General features: G+C 43.4%; 1 protein-coding gene across 1 annotated transcript in view; it reads left to right on the top strand.

The window, feature by feature from the left end:
• LOC124776875 (potassium voltage-gated channel protein Shaw-like) overlaps positions 1-26,042 on the top strand; it is a 382,737-nt gene that overhangs the window by 112,930 nt on the left and 243,765 nt on the right. Inside the window, exon 2 of the mRNA XM_047252057.1 lies at positions 11,497-11,846. Within this exon, the coding sequence (XP_047108013.1) occupies positions 11,520-11,846 (327 nt within the window). The 5' untranslated portion in view covers positions 11,497-11,519. The remainder of the gene's footprint in view (positions 1-11,496; positions 11,847-26,042) is intronic.

Below are 26,042 nucleotides of genomic sequence, written 5' to 3'. Positions count from 1 at the left end.
TCGAGAACCATGGCAATTAGTTTGAACACTTGCTACGTGTGTGTCGTTTATATCAATAAAAATCTAAATATGTATGTTAGTACCATAACTAAAAGCATACCTGCATGACTGCTCTGCAATTCACAAATAAGTTCCTGGAAAAGGGTTCATCGAACCACCTTCAAGCTTTTTCTCTGCTGTTCTACTCGAACCACCTTCAAGCTTTTTCTCTGCTGTTCTACTCTCGAACAGCTCACGAGGAAAACGAACAAGTAAATAATTCCGTGTGGGCTCTGATTTCTGTTATTTTGTTACGATAGTCATTTGTCACTATTACGCGGGCGCCAGCAGAATATTTTCGCACCTATAGGAATAAGTTGGTAACTGAAATAACATCAAAATATTTCGCCGCAACGTTAAAGGTAAACGTTTTAATTGTGTCACCCCATACCGAGTGTCATATTTGTGACATTCTCTCCCCTATTTCGCGATAATTCAGAACAAGCTGCCCTTCTTTGAGCGTTCTCGATGTGTTCAGTCAATCCTGTATGGATCCAATACCACACAGCAGCACTCCAAAAGACGGTGGAGAAGTGTTGTACAGGCAGTTACTTTGGTAGACTTGTTGCATCATCTACGAGTTCTGCCAATAAAACGCAATTTTTGGTTCGGTTTCCCCAGAACGTCTATGTGATGGTTCCAGTTTAAGTTATTCGTAATTGTAATATCTAAGTATTTTGGCGAATCAGCAGCCTTGTGATTTGTATGGTTAATCGTGTAACCGAAATTTAACGAATTCCTTTTAGTAACCATGTGAATGACTTCACACTTGTCACTTTTTCGACTGAATTGCCACTTTTTGCATCCTGTAGATATCATGTCTAAATCATTTCGCTATTGGTTTTGGTCTTCTGATGATTTCACTAGACGGTAAATCATAACTTCATCGCCGGACGATGTGGCCGAGCGGTTCTAGGCGCTTCAGTCCGGAACCACGCGGCAGCTACTGTCTCAGGTTCGAATCCTGCCTCGGGCATGGATGTGTGTGAGATGTCCTTAGGTTAGTTAGGTTTAAGTAGTTCTAGGTCTAGGGGACTGAGCCGGCCGGTGTGGCCGTGCGGTTAAAGGCGCTTCGGTCTGGAACCGCGTGACCGCTACGGTCGCAGGTTCGAATCCTGCCTCGGGCATGGATGTGTGTGATGTCCTTAGGTTAGTTAGGTTTAATTAGTTCTAAGTTCTAGGCGACTGATGACCTCAGCAGTTGAGTCGCATAGTGCTCAGAGCCATTTTTTTCTAGGGGACTGATGACCTCAGATGTTAAGTCCCATAGTTCTTGGAGCCATTTGAACCATAACTTCATCTGCAAACAATTTCCTAAATCATTTATGTTGTTTAGGAACAACAAAGGGTCTATAACACTTCACTGACGAAGATCAGACATCACTTCTGTTTTACTCGCTGGCTTCTCGTAAATTACTACGAACTGTCACTTTCTGACAGGAAATCCCAGATCCAGGCGCGCAACTGAGGCGATACTCCGTAGGCATGCAGACTGAAGTCGGTTGTGAGGAAGGTTGTCGAAAGTATTCTGGAAATTTAGAAATTTGGATATTATTTGAGATACCCTGTCGATAAGACTCATTGCTTCATGTGAATAAATAAGTAGTCGTTTTTCACAAGAGCGAGATTTTCTGAAGCTGTTGTGACTAATTCTCATCAGAACGTTTTGCCTGAGGTAATTGATAATATTCAAACACAGCCCATATTCCAAAATTCCTACTGCAAATGTACTGTAATGATACGAGTCTGTAATTCAGCGGGTTACTCCTGTTTCCTTTCTTTGAAGTTGATGTCATCCGTGCAACTTCCCAGTCATTAGTTGCGGACCTTGCGTCGCGCGTGCGATTGTAAGTTATTCCAAAGTATGGAGTTATCGTCACAGCATAGTCCTAAAGGAACCTATCTGGTATAAATACGTCTTGGAAGCTTTCCCTTTATTAAGTGATTTAAGCTACTAAGTTACTCATGCTTGTGAGAAAGCATAATTTTGATGGTACATGTTTGCGATCGGCGTGATGCCCAGTGACGAAGATGTGCGTTTAAGCACAGATTAGGACCAGGCCATGGGAAGTTTGGAGTGGGCACAGCGATCTTGCAACCAGAACATTACGATATGCGAAAACCTTGGTCATAACACTAATTTACGCCGTAGACGGGAATGTAGTATATTACTTTCCAGTGACATTAATGTGACCAGCACTCAAAAGCCAGGATTATCACATTTTGCAGCGAGGACCGTTGCGAGACGAGAGGTTCTAGAAGGTACCGACAGGAATGTGGAACCATGCCGACTCGAGTTCCGTAGCCTGCTACACTACGTTTCACGGTTGATGATCCATGGCACGAACAGTCCGATCGAACGATTGAGGTGGCGTCAGAGATTTTCGATTGGGTTAAAGTCTGGGGAAGGGAGAGGGTGTAGCGGCCAGAGGAGTACAGTACACTCGTCCTTGTGCTCCTCGAACCCGCACACGCACTCTGAGGTGTGTGAATCGTTGCATTGTCCTGCTGGTAGATGTCATCGTGCCGAGGAAAAACAAATTGCATTTAGGGATGGACATGCTCCCCAAGGATAGATGCATACTTCTGTTGATCCCTTGTGCTTTCCAGAATAACAAGGCCACCCAGTGAATGCCACGAAAACATTCCTCATACCTTAACAATCACAGCGCCGACGTGGACCTTTCCGACAGTTGTTGAATGGCTGTACACGCCAACGGCGTGATTCATCTGAAAAGGCCACATGCCTCCGCTCATCGGATGTCCACTAGCGGTGCTGGCATTCAAATTCCAGTCATGGTAGCCGATGAACAGCAGGCATCATTGGTGCGTGTCCCAGACGTGTGTTGCAGAGGACCATGGGCAGCGACATTCGCTGAGCAGCCATGAGGAGACGCTGTAGGTAGCCCCGTGATTCATCTGAGCTGTCAGTTGCCGGTCTATTCGCTCGCACACATCTCCGCAACCGTCGATCGCCCCTGCCACCACAAACTAGGCCAGTTCGGAAAGGCTTTCATCCTGGAACCGGGACCTAATGATCATGGCCTTTTGGACGTCAGATATGTCGCTCTGCTTCTGCAATACGACGGCACTGTTTCCACGTCCTCCCAACAAGCCTGATAAAATGGCTCTGAGCACTATGGGACTTAACTTCTAAGGTCATCAGTCCCCTAGAACTTAGAACTACTTAAACCTAACTAACTTAAGGACATCACACACAGCCATGCCCGAGGCAGGATTCGAACCTGCGACCGTAGCGGTCGCGCGGCTCCAGACTGTAGTGCCTAGAACCGCTCGGCCACCCCGGCCGGCCAATAAGCCTGATAATTTACACCCTCCACTGCTAGTGCTGCCACCTACCACCTGTAAGTGCTTGCACGTTGACGTTGAACGTAGGAGGTGGTCATATTACTGCGACTGGATCGGATCGAGAGTAACCTCCTCGTCTAGTTCGTCCATATTTCCTTAATACTGATCGATGATTTGGATGTGACTCGCGACTCAGGGTTACTCCCTGCTCCTGCACTGTTTGGCGATATAATGTACAGCCATTGAAATGTCAAGTGACTCCATGGTGTTCAAAGTGTCTAACTGTGCCTGTACGAGGCCTTTAAGTAGATGCACATCTGAAGATGGCCACTACTTGCACAATTTGTTTATGTATCAACGCGGTCAAACGTATCTGCAAGGAATAGTGTACCACACGCAGCCATGTAAAACGACCTAAGAACTGTGGGTATAATAGAATCCTAATCGTCAGGGACAAGAGGGCTGAGACGTGGTACTTAGGGAAAGGCAGATTTCGGTGTGGACGGGGTCTTACTCAGTTACAGTTCGTTGCTCGTTATTTTTTTTTTTAATCACGTACACTTTATTTGGAACCAATTGCATATAAAGTTGACAATAAGGAACAATTATAAAATATGACTGTTAAGACAATTACTAATTGAAACTTCTTTAGACAAATTGCATTCACGGCTGAAGGCCTTATTGACAAAAAATTCAAATTATTTGTTGGCTGAAGGCCCCAATAGTAATTACTCGAAAACAATTTGAAGGCTGAAGGCCTAGATAGCAAATTCTTACGAAAATATTATAAAAAAGGTCAATCATATTAGGAGACAATATGTAATTAAAAATTCTTAAGACAAATTGCATTCACAGCTGAAGGCCTTATCGACAGTCATCACAATGTGACCAAATCAAGAGAGAAGTGGATCTCAGACAGTGCTCGAAGAATCGGCCTGCGAAAGTCGCTCAACTTCGTAACTGATGAGACAGGAGGTCAAGAGTTGTATTCACTTAATCGGATGGCAACTCAAACTAGTGACAGTTTAAATGCAGACTAACACTCTGCCAAAATCTACCTAACGTCTGGTAACCAACACAGCGGCAAGGCGGAACGGGCGGACAGCACTGCATCTTCAGAACCCGGTGTTTAGAACATGCAGAAGTAGAAGGAACCACTACGACCAAGATAGCCCAATAGAACAAAATATCCGAACCGCACTCAAGGAGGCTGTCGAACTACACGCCTTATTGGACAGCAGCGGCAAGACCTCAAGGGCAGGTAACTGAGGCATTAGGGGCCACTAGCCAGACCAATACCGCTGGTTGAACTTCTTCAATAAACACAAGGAATTCAATGATTAATAAAAAGAAATAGAGGATGGCTAATTAATTTCGCCGACTCCAAACACTCCACTCGTTGCTCTTCGCCTCAGTGATCCTGCAAGCAACAACACGTGAACAAATGGCGTGATCTCAAAATAGTGGAGGTTTCACTACTGGATTAATGTTCGCTCATCTCAGTCGTCCTGGGTCCGGTGGACAACGAGGTTGTGGCCCTCCAAACTACAGCCCCTCGATCCGGCAATGCCTGTGCACTGCCGGACCTCCCTGCTCCTCTATCCCAACCGACACATCCGACCCGGAAAACAATTGACGTCCTTCCAAAGATAGTACCATGGTACTAGAGATCGATAAACGCAGCTACTGCCACTCGCGGACAAACAAGACTAGCAAACACAGTGGTGCCAGTAAACACATGAAGAAAATGAGACGAGCCGGCCGTTGTGGCCGAGCGGTTCTAGGCGCTTCAGTCCGGAACCGCGCTGCTGCTACGGTCGCAGGTTCGAATCCTGCCTCGGGCATGGATGTGTGTCCTGTCCTTAGGTTAGTTAGGTTTAAATAGTTCTAAGTTCTGGGGGACTGGTGGCCTCAGATGTTAAGTCCCATAGTGCTCAGAGCCATTTGTGAAGAAAATGAGACGCCACTATCTCTATTACACAATACTAACGTACCAACGGCACCAATGCGAGCCGCACACGGCTCAGGGACAGTTACACGCCATGTCAATAACCACCAGTTTAAGTCTGACTGTAATTAGTGCTTTATGTGAAAGCATGTTCAAAAATGGCTCTGAGCACTATGGGACTCAACTGCTGTGGTCATAAGTCCCCTAGAACTTAGAACTACTTAAACTTAACTAACCTTAGGACATCACACACATCCATGCCCGAGGCAGGATTGAACCTGCGTCCGTAGCGGTCGTGCGGATCCAGACTGTAGCGCCTTTAACCGCTCGGCCACTCCGGCCGGCACGTGAACGCATGTCCATCTCAACTGTGTCCCATATGAACACCGAGAGGTTACCTGCAGGGAATAGACGTATAGAGTCAGATACGTCGAAGACGTCCGTTTGCTCATAGCGACACATAAAATTACCCATCTCCAATGCGCCATTGAACAGAGAACCTTCGCAGTAACTTACCAGAGGTGGATAGTATGGTTTGACGGGTCTCAGTTTTGCGCTTTTCAAACGATGAGTGGTGTGGACTGTACTGACGATTTCTTCTTCTTTATTATTCCCGAAACGCTTCTACTTGTGCAAGCAGTTCACAGAGCAGAAGTTTCTCTTTTCTCCTCAGCATATCCTCTCATTTCAGTCCTCTTCGGCTCATATCATCTGCACCGCTATAGGGAGTAGTAGGACTGGGTGTAGCTTTGAGTGTTTCTTGCCCCTTGCTAAAATTACTTTTATTCCTGTTATACAAGCTCTCAACATTTATTTGCTCATTGATACAATACAATTTTAAGCATATTTTAAGGGAATTACCTCTTCCAGAAGGAGAACTCTTACAACGTGAAATAAGGAGTCAGCTGTGTGGCAGGCCCATAAAAAATTTGACGAAAACAACGACAAGTCCAAGAAATCGTGTAAAAACCACTTGCATTTAAAAATATTGTAGATGAAGCACCAGTGTTGCTTCGCAGTTAAAATCAACCAAAATTGAGTGGACCTTAAGGAAATGACTTATTTCAGCCAATAGCTCATTAAACTGCCTACAGAGTGTAAGGAGCGAGTTGATTACAGAAGCATAAATGAAGCTTGAATGACAACAAAGTTGCCAACCAAACAGGCATCTGACAACTTTAACAATATATATCAGGAATTCATAGGCGCGAACCCAAGTCACACAGCGAGTACTGGTTATGTAATGTGTGCTGATCAGGCTGAATTACATACAATACAGACAGTAGCCCGCACTAACTTACAAAATTTGCAGACATTAAATCAGCAGAGAACAGTCCGTCTTACAACACACACACGGAAACTCGCTGTCTCCAGGTTCTACATTGCCAGCTAGCAGTGAAGCAAATTGCTTCCAGTCTCGCATACTCCCAGTATCCGGCCAGCACATTCTTCCTTGTCGCCGCTGTCCCTGCAAGGCAGCCACTGCGTGCGGTCAAAAACAACGACCGTTTCCTCTATTGGTAACTGCTCTTTGCATGCTTCCCGCTTGCTCTCCAAAACAAGACTCTATCCCCGCTTCCTCCAGAAGGTCCTCGCGGTGGTACATGTATTGCGATGGACGAGGCGCAGTACCGCCAGTGAGTTTCTCATACATCCACGTCGCAAGGGTGACGCGGATTTGAAAGGGCCGCGGCTGCGTGACGCCTTGTGGCGGCACATCATCTTTCATCTGTTCTGTCCATCTTGTTCGCGGACTTCGATTTTCCATACTCTGTCAATTCTAGAGCTCATCTTGGAAGTCTTTCTTGTACCATTATTTTAATGTTGCCAAACTATTTGAGCCAATTTCTCTCCATAGTTTTTTTGGAAGTAATTGACCTGAAATGTGTATCGTACAGCTTTATTTCATATCATGTCCCTTCTCGCCTTACCCAGGATTCTTAGTAGAAAGTGCATTACTGTCGCTTCTGTTCAGCTCAGATATTTCCTTGTCCAACATTCTGATGCATAGATCAAAATGGGCAGATAATATGACTTGTGTATCATTATGTTCGCTTTGACAGATGTGTTCTTGTTTATAATTAGGTCCGATGGACAACAATGAAATTTTGTATCCTATCGGAATCAGGAGACATCAGACTTCAAATTGTTCAAAATTTTATTGTTGTGTAGCGGACGTAATAAGAAATAGGAAAAATCCTGCCACAGCAAAGATCGTGATATGAAAATCAAATTACCTGTCAATTTTTAGCTATGTTTCATAATGTTGAACGACTGACGACCCAATGAAGTGTTAACCCGCAGTGTGTGGAGGATGCTTCAGGGTGGAGGTTGTTCTGTGATATTGTGGGGAAAATTTGCCTGCCATGCCTTGGGTCCTTCATTCACGTTACAGCGAAAATGATCAAAACATTTATTTCGACAAGCTCAGTGAACGAGCGCTGCTCTTTTTTATGCAGTTTCATGATGAGTTCACAATGGGCAGCCATTACTTACAATATGACGACCACGTTCACAATGCCACTCAGGTCTGCTCCTGGTTTGACGAACACCCTGACACGCATTCACACCTACTGACCCGCTAAATAACCTGCCGCTCTTAATAGCGTAGAAAAATTCTTCGACTATTTAGAACAGAAATGAAGCATGGCACTGAACATATCAAATGATCTTTAAAAAAACGCAAAGAAATTCTGGTCGTATGTAAAAGCCGTTAGTGACATCACAGTTCGAGTCCAGTCCATAGCAAATGAGACAGGGGAACTGAAGCTGAGGGTAACAAAGCAAAAGCTGAAATGCTTAACTCTGTTTTAAAATATTCCCTTACAAAGAAAAAACCAGGAGAATTGGCCCAATTTGATGCTCGTACACTGCATAGATGAGTGAAGTAAGTGTTCGTGTTAGCGGCATTGAGAAACAGCTAAAATCATTTAAATATACCAAAGTTCCACGGCCCGGTGGCTGCGCTGAATTTTCGACTTAATGAGCCTTTCTTCTAACTATAATATGTCATAGATCCTCCGAACAAAACACTGCACCCAGTAGTTGGAAGGTAGCTCCGGTCACTCCCGTCCACAAAAAGTGTAGTGGAAGTGATCCGGAAAACTACCGTCCAGTATACCTGACATAAATTTGTTGTAGAATCTTAGAACATATTCCGAGCTCAGATAAATGAGGTATCTCGAACATAATGATATCGATCATGTGAAACCCAAATCACACTTTTCTCATATGACATATCGAAAACTTCGGATCAAGTTTGGTAGATGCTGTATTTGTTGATGCTATATTTGTTGACTTCCGAAACGCGTTTCACTCAGAACCACACCCATATTGTCAAAATTATGATTATATGGGGTACCAAGTGAAATTTGTGAGTGAAATGAAGAACTTTTGGTAGGATGGACGTAACATTTAGTCTTGGACAGAAAGTTATCATCAGTTGTATAAGCAACTTCGGGTGTGCCCCAGGAAAGTATTGGGGCCCTTGCTGTTCGTGTTGTTATTAATGATGTTGCGGGCAATGTTAATAGCAACTTCAAACTTCTGGAAAATAATGATGTACTGTCTGTAAGAAGCTGCATAAATATTGTCAGATCTTGATAACATTTCAGAGTGTTTCAGAGAATACAAACTTGCTTTAAATGCCCAGAAATGTAAAATTATGTACTTCACAAAACAATAAAACGTAGTATGTTATGATTATAGTATCAGTGAGGCATTGTTGGAATCGGCCAACTCTTGCAAATACCCGGTGTAACACTTTGCGGTGATATGAAATGGAATGATCACATAGACTCACTCGTCGGTAAAGCAAGTAACAGACTTCGTTCTTTTGGTAGAATATTACGGAAGTGCCAATCAGTCTACAAAGATAATTGCTTACAAATCACTCGTATGACCCATTCTAGAATATTGCTCAAGTGTTTCGGACTCACGCCAGAAAGGACTAACGAACCCAGAGAAGGTCAGCACGAATTGTCAGTGCTTTGTTTTAACCCTTGGAGACTGTCACAGAGATGCTGAAGAAACTGAACCGGCAGACTCTTGAAGGTGGTCGCAAACCTTTCCGAGAAAGTCTACTTAGAAAGTTTCAAGAACCGGCATTAAATAATGACTCTAGAAATCCACTATGTATCGCTCACATATGGATCGTAAGGAAAACACCAGAATAATTTCAGCATACACAGAGACATTCATCCAATTATTTTCACCGCGCTCCATACGTCAATTGAGCGGGAAGAAACCGTAATAAATAGTACATTGGGACGTACCCTCTGCCATGCACTTCATGGTGGCCTGCAGACTATGGACGTAGATGTAGATACCAGCAATTTTGTATCTTTAAGGGGACAACATTATGGAAATGGAAGAGGATGTAGATGAAGATGAAATGGGAAATATGATACTGCATGAAGAGTTTGACAGAGCACTGAAAGACCTGAGTCGAAACAAGGCCCCGGGAGTAGACAACACTCCGTTGGAACTACTGACAGCCTTGGGAGAGCCAGGCCTGTCAAAACTCTACCATCTGGTGAGCAAAATGTATGAGGCAGGCGAAATACCCTCAGACTTCAAGAAGAATATTATAATTCCAATCCCAAAGAGAGCAGGTGTTGACAGATGTGAAAATTACCGAACTATCAGTTTAGTAGGTCACGGCTGCAAAATAGTAAAGCGAATACTTTACAGACGAATGGAAAAACTAATAGAAGCCGACGTCGGGGAAGATCAGTTTGCATTCCGTAGAAATTTTGGAACACGTGAGGCAAAACTGACCCTACTACTTATCTTAGAAAATAGATTAAGGAAAAGCAAACCTACGTTTCTAGCATTTGTAGACTTAGAGAAAGCTTTTGACATTGTTGACTCTCTTCAAATTCTGAAGGTGGCAGGGGTAAAATACAGGGAGCGAAAGTCTATCTACAGTTTGTACAGAAATCAGATGGAGTTATAAGAGTCGAGGGACATGAAACGGAAGCAGTGGTTGGGAAGGGAGTGAGACAGGGTTGTAGCCTCTCCCAGATGTTATTCAATCTGTGTATTGAGCAAGCAATGAAGGAAACAAAACAAAAATTTGGAATAGGTATTAAAATCCATGGAGAAGAAATAAAAACTTCAAGGTTCGCCGATGACATTGTAATTCTGTCAGAGACAGCAAAGGACTTGGAAAAGCAGTTGAACGGAATGGATAGTGTCTTGAAAGGAGGATGTAAGATGAACATCAACAAAAGCGAAACGAGGATAATGGAATGTAGTCAAATTGAGTCGGGTGATGCTGAGGGAATTAGATTAGAAAATGAGACACTTGAAGTAGTAAATGAGTTTTGGTATTTGGGGAGCAAAATAACTGATGATGGTCGAAGTAGAGAGGACATAAAATGTAGACTGGCAATGGCAAGGAAAGCGTTTCTCAAGAAGTGAAATTTGTTAACATCGAGTATAGATTTAAGTGTCAGGAAGTCGTTTCTGAAAGTATTTGTATGGAGTGTAGCCATGTATGGAAGTGAAACATGGACGATAACTAGTTTGGACAAGAAGAGAATAGAAGCTTTCGAAATGTGGTGCTACAAAAGAATGCTGAAGATTAGATGGCTAGATCGCATAACAAATGAGGAGGTATTGAATAGGATTGGAGAGAAGAGAAGTTTGTGGCACAATTTGACTAGAAGAAGGGATCGGTTGGTAGGACATGTTCTGAGGCATCAAGGGATCACCAACTTAAGTATTGGAGGGCAGCGTAGAGGTTAAAAATCGTAGAGGGAGACCAAGAGATGAATACACTAAGCAGATTCAGAAGGATGTAGGTTGCATTAGGTACTGGGCACAGGATAGAGTAGCATGGAGAGCTGCATCAAACCAGTCTCAGGACTGAAGACCAGAACAACAACAAGGGATATAATAAATCACTGACTACAGTGGTTATGGCATACGTTTAGAAAATTGTGTACCCTGTCCCTCATCGAAATGGAGCCGTGACGAAGGCCAGACGCTATGTTCCGCGGTATCACTGTAGTCTCTCTTGGGGGTTATTAATTTTGTCTCCAGTATTCTTATACTGAGCTCAGCGTGATGACGTCTGACGTCGACTTTGAAAATACAGCTTGTATCAACAAATCTATTTTGATGTGATGCGCAAACATTATACCATTGCTGCCTAAGATCATTCCGCAGATTGTGTGTATTGTTGCACTGTGCAGGGATCGGGTCCGCGGGCGCCGCGATGAACCTGATCAACATGGACGCGGAGAACCGCGTGGTGCTGAACGTGGGCGGCATCCGGCACGAGACCTACAAGGCGACGCTGAAGAAGATCCCGGCGACGCGCCTGTCGCGGCTGACGGAGGCGCTCGCCAACTACGACCCCGTCCTCAACGAGTACTTCTTCGACCGGCACCCGGGCGTGTTCGCGCAGGTGCTCAACTACTACCGCACCGGCAAGCTGCACTACCCCACCGACGTGTGCGGACCGCTCTTCGAGGAGGAGCTCGAGTTCTGGGGGCTCGACTCCAACCAGGTCGAGCCCTGCTGCTGGATGACCTACACCCAGGTCGGTGCCTTACAGTCTCTAAATTGCTGCTTGTGTTTTTGATTTCGCTGGATGCACTGTAGCAACATGAGTCATAACTGTGGTCGCACCAACAGTTGTCTCGTATCAGAGGGGCGAGAGGCACGCCGAAAAGGACTATTGAATATCAAGCCTTTCATTGACAGTCTGTCATATGCGTCGAACTGGGAAGAATCGACACCAGCTGACCCACCTCCACGTTGCAGGGAATGCATCTGGAATGCGTATAGGAAGTGATATTTACACGATGGCTAACCCTGAGAGAGGGTATGGTAATGATGTCAATATAATTGGTGATATTTGTTTTATGGGCATTATGCTGTGGTCCATAGCTTAGTTCACTGCTTAATACTTTGTCTTACAATCCTGGAAACATCAGAGGCTTTAGCGAGTCATAAAGCAGTTGCAGACTCAAACAAGTCAGCAAGCCGAACTGTTTACATGTATCCATGCAACCGTCAGTTCGTATCGTCATCAGACTCTTGCCTAAGATAAGTCACGCGAATGTATGTCAAGGTAAGCTGCTTGTTGCGCGGATAAACTCTGGATTGCTGAGCTTGTTCGAGCACTGGATGACGAAACTTTAGGCAGAGAATTATGCCCTGGACCACGGCACATAGAAATCTTTGATTTTAATGGTGTCTGTGTCTTGATCATTACCAGTTCTGCATGTTACCATGTGGACTGATATGTCCACACGTTCATCCATCGATTGTGGCCAATAGTGAACTCATAAGAGTTCCATCATCGGTGATCGTTCCATAGTTCTATTCTTACTTTCTTAACGAGGCTGTTTGATACTGGGACTCGTTACCCTTCATGGAAACTTCTGCCCACTGTAACATTGAATACTGAACGTTCTGTAAAAATTTTATGCAATTTTTTGCTCATATAGTCTCAAAGGCTACTAGCCAACACGAAAGAAAATGACCGAGGAAGGTGGGTGTGTAGTGCACATTCTAAGAATTGGAATCCACGTAAATACACAATTATTTCCACAACACTCTCGGCAATACTCGTTTTCCGCTACTCTCGTTATATTTGTTTATCGATGATAATTTTTCCTGTGGAACTATTTGAAATGGAACGTAAATTGCTACAAAACGAGGGGGATTATCAGTAAAGGTAAGAAAATTCTTTCAGTTGCTTCTTAAGTTTCGAATTCCAAATACCGTGAAACATATTTGGCTGGGCTTGCTCATTAATAAATCGTTTCCTTTGACTAAGGGAATACCGCTGAAACTCTATCAACACCGTATGTTAGGTCCTCACGAATTAGACTGGTAGACTAGATAAGAGTGACAATCATGCATTTTTCATTTTTGGTTGCACGTTTTACTCAACTGAGGAATTTTTTCTTCTACACAATTTTTGTGGATATAGAAGCCGTCATCGTATTGTAGAAGCGTTATGGCCCTATAATCATCTCTATATCTCTTTAGATACAGACCGTTCCAGTTCTCTTCACCAAATTTCAAGCTAATAATTGAAGCACTGTAGAAAAATCATGCTATTTACTTCTCCAACTAATTGTAAATACTTGATAGCATTAACATCTAGAAGCAAATAACTGCAGATGTTGGCAGAAAAATTTTAGGAATAATGCACCAACACATAAGGTTTTTGAATCCATAATCTTCCCAATACTACAACATATCATAGGTTTAGAAGGCGCTGATTACGAGAAAGTTTATGATGAACTAAATTAATTATAACTGAGAAGACAGAAGCCGTTTTTTGTACTACATGTGATTAAAACGAGAAGACAGCAAGCCTGTTGTTTACGGAACTACAAAATAAACGTAAGTCATTACTTGATTCGCTCTTTATTTGTATCTGAAACTGGCTTCCATTCTTGTATTTAGATCTGACATGTCCCGTTTTGTACCGATTAACTAAAGCGAAAGAGTATTATGTGCTAAATGTTGACAGAAGAGCAAGCATAAGAAAGAAAAGGAAAGTCACGTAAAGTAAATACTAATCTTATGCAATAAGCTCATAAACTGTCCGTCAAGTGCGAGTATACGAGTAAGCAACTTCAGCCTTGCACATAGTACTGCACTATTTTATTTTTAATCACATATGGATCACAAGAGTACCACTTATCTTCTACTTGCAGCTGCTTAATTTCTTGTAGTAATTTAATATCTGATTTTACACTACAATATTTTCCGAAATAACAACCTAAAGCACATCGCTGCATTACATCGAGAGTTTGAGGCTCAAGCAACAAAGCAAATGATACTTACAAACATGCTGCTATTTGAAAATATCTAAAACCTATCATATCTCGGGGGTACTAATTTTTTTAAATGTTACTGGGAATAAATGGTTCAAATGGCTCTGAGCACTATGGGACTCAACTGCTGAGGTCATTAGTCCCGTAGAACTTAGAACTAGTTAAACCTAACTAACCTAAGGACATCACAAACATCCATGCCTGAGGCAGGATTCGAACCTGCGACCGTAGCGGTCTTGCGGTTCCAGACTGCAGCGCCTTTAACCGCACGGCCACTTCGACCGGCTTTACTGGGAATAGTAAGTGGAAAATAAAAATTAATTACAAGATTCTTAAACTCAAGAAACCTATAAAAAGCAAAAAAAAAACGTGTATTTCCACTTTAAGTTTAATATAGTGTAGGTAGTAATATTTTGATCCAACCGTCGTCGAATCGGGAGAACGAAAAGTGAAATAAAAACAGAATACGTCTAAAAATGATAAAGGCTACGTAGGTAAATATCAAAACAATAACACCAAATCGTTGAGTCTAAGTGTTAATTAACTTACTAGGAAAAATTCGCAATGTAGACACAACCATCAACGGATGCCTGTCCTCAATCTACTGCCAGTTCCGATAGCCCGCACTTTGTCACAACTCACTCACCGCATAACGCGCGCCACGTAACTCGAGCCGGCCCTTTAATAAAGCGTGAGTTAGTAGGCTATCATCAAAGCACTGCAGGACATAGGCCTCGTAAAATAGATTAATGCATGAAACTGAGTCCATATATAATTATGTAAAAATATGACAAAATAAATAGGTAACTCTATTCTTTAACAATGTTGAGCTACTTAAAGAGAGATTGGCTTCCATATTTTATATAAGTAATTATAACTTCACGAGCTTTTTTTTTGAGGTGGATACGGGACGCGCAGGACTGGAAGAGATGACGCCATACAGAAGAGGCTTATAACCAGAAATAATGAAAGTATACTGTTCTAGAAAGGATAACTGCTATCAACTGCTTATTTTTAGTTTCTTAGCGGTTCTCCGACACGACGACGTTTGCACCAACATATTATTAATTATATTAATCATATGGAGGTAACACATATTTGTTTTTACTTTTTTAGAGGTTAAGATGTAGTACAGATTTTTTAAATTTTTAGACGTTTTTGTCGGCGTGTTTCTTAATTTTTAATTTATCTTTTATTTCATGCTTTTTAAATTTAATATTTTACTATTAGACACGGTACGATCGACATTCTACTCCCAGCTTCACATAAACACTTTCTGGGACGAAACAGGAAATTGCGACGCGATTTCTTTTTTCATTTAGCCCCAATATGGTGTAAGTTATGGTCATTCTCGTGTACGACTGTGATGGTGTTATCCTAACGCATTACGTGCCTTCACGGCAGACTGTCATTGCACAGTATTACAGTTCGTTTTCGGAGCATCACCTGCGACCAGCTTTGCGAAAGAAGCGGCGACACTTTCTGCGCAACCCACCCATCATTTTGCACGACAATGCGCGGTCGCATACAGCGCAAGAAGTGGCTGCTCTGTGCTGTCGATGGAACTGTAAGTGCTGTACCATTCACCATACTCTTCGGACAAGTCCTTGTGACTTTCATTTGATTCCGAAAATAAAGTAACCACTTCGTGGCATTCGATTCAGAACTGTTCCAGAGATTCGACAGGTAGTAGGCCGCTCTATTCGCACCATCAACAGAAAAGGCTCTGCTAACGGTATACTACGATTTCCACATTGCTGGCAACGGGTTCTACACAACGCTGGTGACTACTCTGGAGGACAGTAACAGGTGCAAACATGTTAACTCTTTTACATCGGTTGTGAATATGTAGTTGCCACTATTTAAGTTCCAACCCACTGTCATTATCTCCCTTTCCGGTTCCAGTCGCGTATGGTTCGCTGGAAGAACGACTGCCGGAAAGCCTCCGTACGCGCTTGAATCTCCTCGGGAGATAAAAGTTGGGGGAAGCAATATATTCAACACCTCATCCAGAAACGCACCCTCGCGAAACCTGGACAGCAAACTACACTGCGATGCAGAGCGCCTCTCTTGCAGAGTCTGCCACTTAAGTTTGCTAAACATCTCCGTAACGCTATCCCGTTTACCAAATAACCCTGTGACGAAACACGTGCGCGCGCGCGCGCCTGTGTGTGTGTGTGTGTGTGTGTGTGTGTGTGTGTGTGTGTGTGTGTGAGTGATGCCAGAAGAATTAAGTTTTAAAAATGACACAAAAAAAATGATAGCCCAAAGAATTAATGGCTACACACTGTGCATGAGCAATCTGTAATCAATAAAAACTCGGCACCCATCCTCTCCGTGCTTATTCCTAAGGTTTCAGTCAAACTGAACATGTATTCGAAGCCTTGCGACGACATACCACACAAATGTCCAAATTTTGCATCATTTCTTTTGGGATTATCCGACTTCAGGCTGGTTTGAACAGCCCACCACAAATTCCTCTCAGAGTAGCACTTCTACCCACGTCTTCAGTTATTTGTAGGACGTATTCCAATCTGTTTCTCCCACTATTGTTTCTAATCCTCTACAGCTCTCTTTACTGCCATTCCTTGACATGTGCTCTGTCACCCTGACCTTCTTCCCGTCAATGTTTTCCACATGTTTCTCTCCCCGTCGACTCTGCAGAGGACGTTTTCATTTGTTTTTTATCTTATCAGTCCACCTAATTTTCAATATCCTTCCATAGCACCACATCTTACATGTCTCTAGTCTCTTCTTTTCCGGTTTTCCCACAGTCCATGGTTCACATGTATACAATTGTGTGCACTAAACATACATTCTCATATATTTCCTCCTCAAATTACATCTTGCATTTCATAGTAGTAGCCTTGTTTTGGCGAGGAATCCATTCTTCACCTGTCTGCCCTTTCTGTGCTCCTTGCTTCATTCGCGGTGTATTATTTTGCTTTCGTCTACTTCTTGGCCACCAGATTTGATTTCTGCTATCCCTCATTATTTTGGGCTTCCTTCGGTTTATTCGTAGTCCACGTACTGTGGTTAGTAGGCTATTCAGTCGATTCAGTATGTCTACATCTACATGATTGCAATTCACCTATAAGTGCTTGGCAGAGGGTTCATCGAACCACAATCGTACTATCTCTCTACCATTCCACTCCCGAACAGCGCGCGGGAAAAACGAACACCTAAACCTTTCTGTTCGCGCTCTGATTTCTCTTATTTTATTTTGATGATCATTCCTACCTATGTAGGTTGGGCACAACAAAATATTTTCGCATTCGGAAGAGAAAGTTGGTGACTGAAATTTCGTAAATAGATCTCGCCGCGACGAAAAACGTCTTTGCTGTAATGACTTCCATCCCAATTCGCGTATCATATCTGCCACACTCTCTCCCCTATTACGTGATAATACAAAACGAGCTGCCCTTTTTTGCACCCTTTAGATGTCCTCCGTTAATCCCACCTGGTAAGGATCCCACACCGCTCAGCAATATTCTAACAGAGGACGAACGAGCGTAGAGTAAGCTGTCTCTTTAGTGGACTTGTTGCATCTTCTAAGTGTCCTGCCAACGAAACGCAACCTTTGGCTCTCCTTCCCCACAGTATTATCTATGTGGTCTTTCCAACTGAAGTTGTTCGTAATTTTAACACCCAGGTTCTTAGTTGAATTAACAGCCTTGAGAATTGTACTATTTATCGAGTAATAGAATTCCAGCGGATTTCTTTTGGAACTCATGTGGATCACCTCATACTTTTCGTTATTTAGCGTCAACTGCCACCTGCCAGACCATACAGCAATCTTTTCTAAATCGCTTTGCAACTGATACTGGTCTTCGGATGAGCTTACTAGATGGTAAATTACAGCATCTGCGAACAACCTAAGAGAACTGCTCAGATTGTCGCCCAGGTCATTTATATCAGGAACAGCAGAGGTCCCAGGACGCTTCTCTGGGGAACACCTGATATCACTTCAGTTTTACTCGATGATTTGCCGTCTATTACTACGAACTGCGACCTTCCTGACAGGAAATCACGAATCCAGTCGCACAACTGAGACGATACCCCATAGGCCCGCAGCTTGATTAGAAGTCGCTTGTGAGGAACGGTGTCAAAAGCTTTCCGGAAATCTAGAAATACGGATTCACCTTGAGATCCCTTGTCGATAGCGGCCATTACTTCGTGCGAATAAAGATCTAGCTGCGTTGCACAAGAACGATGTTTTGTGAAACCATGCTGATTACGTATCAATAGATCGTTCCCTTCGAGGTGATTCATAATGTTTGAATACAGTATATGCTCCAAAACCCTACTGCAAACCGACGTCAATGATATAGGTCTGTAGTTCGATGGATTACTCCTACTACCCTTCTTAAACACTGGTGCGACCTGCGCAATTTTCCAATCTGTAGGTGCAGATCTATCGGTGAGCGAGCGGTTGTATATGATTGCTAAGTAGGGAGCTATTGTATTAGCGTAATCTGAAAGGAACCTAATCGGTATACAATCTGGACCTGAAGTCTTGCCCGTATCAAGAAACTCATGCTAGTAGCTGTTCGTGTTTCAAATTCTGGAATATTCCATTCGTCTTCCCTGGTGATGGAATTTCGGAAAACTGCGTTCAGTAACTCCGCTTTAGCGGCACAGTCGTCGGTAACAGTACCATCGGCACTGCGCAGCGAGGGTATTGACTGCGTCTTGCCGCTTGTGTGCTTTACATACGACCAGAATTTCTTCGGATTTTCTACCAAATTTCTGGACAATGTTTCGTTGTGGAACCTATTAAAGGCATCTCCCATTGAAGTCCGTGCCAAATTTTCCGCGTCTGTAAATGTTAGCTAATCTTCGGGATTTCGTGTTCTTCTGAACTTCGCATGCTTTTTCCATTGCCTCTGCGACAGCGTTCGGACCTGTTTTGTGTACCATGGGGGATCAGTTCCGTCTCTTACCATTTTATGAGGTATGAATCTCTCAATTGCTGTTGCTACTATATCTACTGCAAGACTAGCGCGCTTTTGTTGAGAACAGCCATGTCAAGGGTGAATATTATCACTGATGTCCTAGCGATATGCGTCCACATTGCGCACCCAAGAAGACTCTCTTCTATCCTGTGCCTTTCTGCATCGCTGTGCGCCGCGCGTTTGTGCGTGGCTCGAACTGAAGGTGGATTCACACACACCAAAACCGCGGCAGTGCTGTGACAGGCCCGTGACTCCATCGACGTGTTTGAAATTATTTTTGTATGAATTCAAAGGTCGTTGTTCACGCTCGCTCGTCGCTTGACCTTGACAGTGCAATCAGTGCTATCGCCGACGCCGTGCAGCAACCGCGCTGTTTCCTGTTGCCGATTTTATTTCACTCTACGGACGCAGCACGGCTAGATTGATGTGATGTTCCCTATTTTATCATTATAAATGTAAATGACGAGAACATACTTTCCGTATTTTGTGATACTTTCGATCCTACAGCTGAATCGGCGTTAGAAGATCCGCGGCAATTCCAATGTGCTGGAAGCGGCAGCTTCGCGCACTTACCACAACCATCACCTAACGTGGTTTCCTAAACTTCTATATGGCAACGTTTCAGCGTTTCGCAGCTGTACCGACGACTATTTTTTCCGCCGCCGCTTTTACCGTTACGGAGCTGAAAGCTCGCAACAGCTGCCAGTGATCTTATGTCGACGGTTAATATACAGGGTGAAAAGTATTTAAACCGACAAACTCTGGGAGGTTGAAGGGGACATCAAAGCAAATATTTTTCCCTGATGTCATTTTTTTCCTATGAGGATTATTTAAACCGGTGGAGGCCGTATTACGCTCTTCAGTTGTTAGAGGCCGTATTACGATCTTCAGTAGTTAGAGGGCGTATTACGCTCTTCAGTTGTAGGCAACTGCTGTCCACCAGTGTACTAGTGCATTGTCTCTGTTTACTAATTGAGCGATACATCTGGAGTGAGTACACCGATGTAGTTGGTGCGTACTACGTAGCGCACCACAACGGACGAGATGCACATCGGGTTTATCAACAACAATATCGTAATCGCCGTATCCCGCATCATACGACCTTTGCTGCTGTGTATCAACGTCTGCGTGAGACCGGGTCATTTAGCAGATTGCCTGGACAGGGTCGCCGTCACACATTAAGAACGATGCAATTTGAGGAAACTGTCTTGCAGCATGTGGAGCGGGATCCTTCAATCAGCACTCGTGCAATTGCACGTAACATGTGAACGAATCAGACGAATGTAAGAACAGTCCTTCGAGAGCAGTTGTTATGTCCATTTAACTTACAGCGTGTCCACAACCTGGAACCACTTGATTATCCACCCAGAACACAGTTTTCGCAGTGGTACCTGGAACAGTGTGAAATGCATCCTACATTTCCATCCTCTGTGTTGTTTACCGATGAAGCAACGTTCGGGCTTGATGGAGTCTTCAACATGCACAATTCGCAAGTTTGGAGTGAGGATACCTCACATTCCACAGTTACTAGCCCTCATCAAGTGCGGTTCTTCGTTAAAGTGTGGGTCGGTGTTGTTGGGGACCGTTTAATTGGGCCGTATCTGCTACCTAGGCCATTAAATGGCAGGCACTATTACAATTTTCTCGCCAGAGCATTTCCAGAACTGCTGGAAGACGTCCCGCTCACTACAAGACAACACATGTGGTTCCAACATGGCGGGGCGCCGGCACATTTCAGTCGTCATGTGCGTCGATTCCTGGACCGACGGTTCCTAGAAACGTGGATTGGCAGAGGTGGTCTTGTATCATGGCCTGCTCGATCCCCAGGTATGTCCCTCCTGGACGTTTTGTGTGGGGAGAGATGCGCAACCTTGTTTACATAACTCCTGTTGCATCAGAAGAGGATATTGTTGCCCGCATAGAAGCAGCAGGAACAATTTAGGATACTCCTGGGGTTTTTGCCTGTGTCACACAGAACATGATCCGACGGTGTAACCTTTGTTTCCGTGTCAATGGAGGCATTTTTGCAAACTGAAATTGGGTTGTGTTAATGTGTTGTCTCTTGGTTTAATTAATATGCCGCCAGAGAAATCTTCCTCTACCGGTTTAAATACTCCTCATAGGAAAAAATTACATTACGGAAAAAATATTTGTTTTGACGTTGCCTACAACCTACCAAAGTTTGTCGGTTTAAATGCTTTTCACCCTGTATGAACTTGTGGCTCAAGAATACGCTATGGAATGACTAGGAGCAGAATTAAAACCAGCTGGTCCTGTACATTTCTGCTTTTACACCCATTTATGATTTTAAATCCTTAAATACAAGCAATCTTTTTTTAACATTTCCTCACTCCTAGGTGTTCGATAACCAAGGCAGGGACCCAGCCTCAAAACATAAGTATTCAGTGAATGTTTCTCTTACACGAAATGCATCTGCCGATGCGTTTTCTCCAAGCAAATGTAAAGTTTGTAATGTGTGGACCCAACTGCTCAAATACCACATGCTGAGTACGATGTAATAGAATTATGCGGTACTTAAATGGCCACAATTATGTAATCTAACAATCTTTTTGCGGCATGAATCACCTATTGCAAAGTCCAATTGGAGGCAATATACCAGAACTTTTTTCCGATGTCCTTCTGGCACGACGCAAACGAGAGTTGAAGTTATGCTTACGATCGATTAGTTATCCGCTGGATACGGTCGCATTCATTACGTTTCTGGAGAAAATGCTCCGTCAACTACAGTAGCGTATGGAACTTGAGTATCAGCGTTAGGTACAGTAGAATTTGCTGGTACATTCAAAGAGCTTTGTAGAAGCACTTTTGTTTGATTTTGAATTGAAAAATATTCTCGCATCACTTTTCTTTCCATATGCCTCACAATCAAGTTACCTGGAGCGTCAACAGCTGCTGACAAAATTGTGGAGACTGTCTTTTTAAAATTAAAAAAACAGTGATCCGGTGTTCGAAGAAACCTGAATTGTAACCTGTTTCCCAAACAATGCTCTTATACAGTTAGGAAAATTCCACATTTAATAACAATCGACAGTACCTCCTTCCATATTTCCTCTATCGGGTTGGACATCAATTCGTCGATCATATTGTCTGTAATTATCTTGCCGATTTCTCACAGGATCTTGCGACTTCTACTGTGTTCAATGCTCTAGGTAGATAAAACCATCGTTTGCTTTTTCAGATGCAGTTCCGATTTGTTCAGTAATAAAGTGATTGAATTTTCTGACATTCTTAAATATTCATACAGCTTTGCTGAACCGTTCGTCACTTCTCGGCACAAAGTAGCAAACGTTGCTTCTGTTCCTCTGTTTTTCAACAACTGTTGAACCCACTCCCGCCTCTTGTTTTTATTCCAAATTACAGCAATCAGCAACAGATTGCCGTACAAGAACTTCGCCAGTGCCCTCCGACCCGCTGGAAGAAACACTGACCACAATAAATAGGCGTCACAGTAACGTCACTTCCAATGCTTCCACTAATGTGTGTGAATCAACCTTAACCAGCCGTCGCTCACGTATATTGTTGTCAAGCAATAACTGCCATGTTAGATTTTTCCAAAGAATGAGATCTAGCACCTATTTTATCTCCTTATGCCAGACAAAGACACGTTTATACAGTAAATCATTTCTTTATTATTACGAAAGCGTTATAAATTGTATTGTATTGTATTATGTTGTATGTTAACCGGGACCTAGAAACGACGGAGAGGCTCCGTCCCCGCCGCAGCCGCAGTGGTCCACAACCCCTCGACGACTACCGCAGTCCACTTCACCCCTCCGCCGCCCCACACCGAACCCAGGGTTATTGTGCGGTTCGGCCCCCGGTGGACGCTCCCAGGGAACGTCTCACACCAGACGAGTGTTCAAAATGGCTCTGAGCACTATGGGACTTAACATCTGTGGTCATCAGTCACCTAGAACTTAGAACTACTTAAACCTAACTAACCTAAGGACATCACACACATCCATGCCCGAGGCAGGATTCGAACCTGCGACCGTAGCAGTCGCGCGGTTCCGGACTGAGCGCATAGAACCGCTAGACCATCGCGGCCGGCCCAGACGAGTGTAACCCCTATATTTGCGTTGTAGAGTAATGGTGGTGTACGCGTACGTGGAGAACTTGTTTGAGCAGCAATCGCCGACATAGTGTAACTGAGGCGGAATAAGTTGAACCAGTCCGCATTCGCCGAAGCAGATGGAAAGCCACCTAAAAACCATCCACAGACTGACCGGTTCACCGGACCTCGACACAAATCTGCAGGACGGATTCGTGCCGGGGACCAGGCACTCCTTCCCGCCCGGAAAGCCGTGCGTTAGACTGCAGGGCCAACCGGGCAGGCAGCATTATAAATTAGTATAAACATATTATGGAACATGTAATTTTCTAAATTTAAAAATATTTTAATATGCAAAGATTTCTCAAACTTTTTGATTACATTTACAACACCTGTGTGAACAGCAGTTCGTAATATTTATAGCAAGTGATGAATTAAGGTTAACCACACTCCTTTTTATTCGTCAGATATGGCTTCTTGTGACATACACTCCTGGCAAATAAGAACACCCGATGCTGTATGTTCTTTACAGGTAGGGCAGGAACAATGATGGCAGTGATGCTGTGTGAATCTGTTTTTCCTTTTAGGGCAGTAGTGACATCTGTTTTTTTTTTTCACTTAACACATTTTCATCTTTAGCTGTCTGTAGTTTGCAAATGTGTACAACACCAACTATTTTCTCCTTCAAGCGAAGTGATATCCTCGGAATCGACATGCGTTTGATCATATATGCTTTTGTAAGCATCACACTCAATTCTGTGGTGAATCTTCTCGGTGGATTTAAGTCATTTGTGTTTAACTTATACAGGGTGTTACAAAAAGGTACGGCCAAACTTTCAGAAAACATTCCTCACACACAAATAAAGAAAAGATGTTATGTGGACATGTGTCCGGAAACGCTTAGTTTCCATGTTAGAACTCATTTTAGTTTCTTCCACCTATGCTCGATGGAGCACGTTATCATGATTTCATATGGGGTACTCTACCTGTGCTGCTAGAACATGTGCCTTTACAAGTACGACACAACATGTGCTTCATGCACGATGGAGCTCCTGCACATTTCAGTCGAAGTGTTCGTACGCTACTCAACAACAGATTCGGTGACCGATGGATTGGTAGAGGCCGACCAGTTCCATGGCCTCCACGCTCTCCTGACCTCAACCCTCTTGACTTTCATTTATGGGGGCATTTGAAAGCTCTTGTCTACGCAACCCCGGTACCAAATGTAGGGACTCTTTGTGCTCGTATTGTGGACGGCTTTGATACAGTACGCCATTCTCCAGGGCTGTATCAGCGCATCAGGGATTCCATGCGACGGAGGGTGGATGCACGTATCCTCGCTAACGGAGGGCATTTTGAACATTTCCTGTAACAAAGTGTTTGAGTCACGCTGATACGTTTTGTTGCTGTGTGTTTCCATTCCATGATTAACGTGATTTGAAAAGAAGTAATAAAATGAGCTCTAACATGGAAAGTAAGCGTTTCCGGACGCATGTCCACATAACATATTTTCTTTCTTTGTGTGTGAGGAATGTTTCCTGAAAGTTTGGCCGTACCTTTTTGTAACACCCTGTATATTATTAGTCTTTATTGCTCTGATGTTCAACAAGCTCAAAAGCAGTGTAAGAGGCCAGTGGCTGCTTATTCTTGAAACAGAACATTCTGTTTTCAAACGGTCGACAACATCTACATCCCTTTTGTGAGATTGTAAAATGTAATGACTTCAGGTTTGTTTGCTTGGCCACTGTCAGCGTCTATAGCATCGTCACTATGCATGGTGGATAACATTAGAATATTCTTTTTCTGTTTCTTTTTCGGAGCGTATGAGCAGTTCAAGCAGTTGTTGCTTGCTTTTTCTCCAAATGCAAATATGTTGCTGTTATAGTTGCCTACACTTTACGTCCAGAAGTCCCGGTGGAATCTCTTTTATTCTTCCGTAGAGTACCTACTACTGTGATTCGGTGATTGGCGTACATTTTGTTAGCCACTCGTATAGATGTAAAATAATTGTCCATTGTCACGTTTCTGCCTGTTTTGTCAATTGGTCGAATCAATCGTAACAGCAGATTCTCTGCACCATTGGGTACTTGACATGGCCCAGTTGGCTGTTTTCCTGCACATATTAACGTATAAAACGTTCTGGCATCACAAGCACATATACCCTGGTGCCCTATTTTGCAGGCTTGTTCGCTATATACTGCCTGAATTTGCAACGGCCACGGATTGGTTCCAATGTACCGTCTCAAACACAAATTCGTCAAATATTCTCTAATAGGTGCCAGATTATCTGTCTCCTTTCTATGAGCTCTCGTAGATTTCTCGTCAAAACGTATAGCTTGGAGAAGTGTGTGGAATCTTCGTTTGCTCATCGATGCAATACAGAAATCCGGTGCAGTCCCATCAGTGGCCCATAGCTCATCAGGATTGAGATGTTGTGCCTTTTTCGCTCCTGCAAGATATAATACACCAAAGAAAGCGAAATCTGTCCGTGGGCAGTCTCGAGCACTCCGAGAATAAGATGGTGCCATTCGGCCAAGTTCTTGGTCTGTGTATTCCACAATGCGACCAATTACACTACCTGTAAAAATAATTTCGACGATTCTAAAATTGTTTTCGAATTTTTTGCAACACCCTTCACACATGGTAGCTGTGTTAAAATATTCTGACGGGCAGTATTTGCTGGAGGATCGTGCTGCTTCAACCATTCTGTCAATCAATCGTTAGCAAGAAAGGTATCACGATGTGTATATTGAGAAACAGCTGCAGCAGAAGTATCAGATTCGCTGTCTGACCTGTTGCGATATTGATCTCTTCATTCTCAGAGGGTGCGTCAGTGTCTGATGGCAGACCCTCTATGTAAATATCCTCGTCTAGTGGTTCATCTAACCACATAAATATCTGTTCCTCTGACA

Source organism: Schistocerca piceifrons, chromosome 2 (assembly GCF_021461385.2).
Source record: "Schistocerca piceifrons isolate TAMUIC-IGC-003096 chromosome 2, iqSchPice1.1, whole genome shotgun sequence".
In the NCBI taxonomy this organism is placed as follows: domain Eukaryota; kingdom Metazoa; phylum Arthropoda; class Insecta; order Orthoptera; family Acrididae; genus Schistocerca; species Schistocerca piceifrons.
This window is presented reverse-complemented; position numbering and strand designations above follow the sequence as displayed.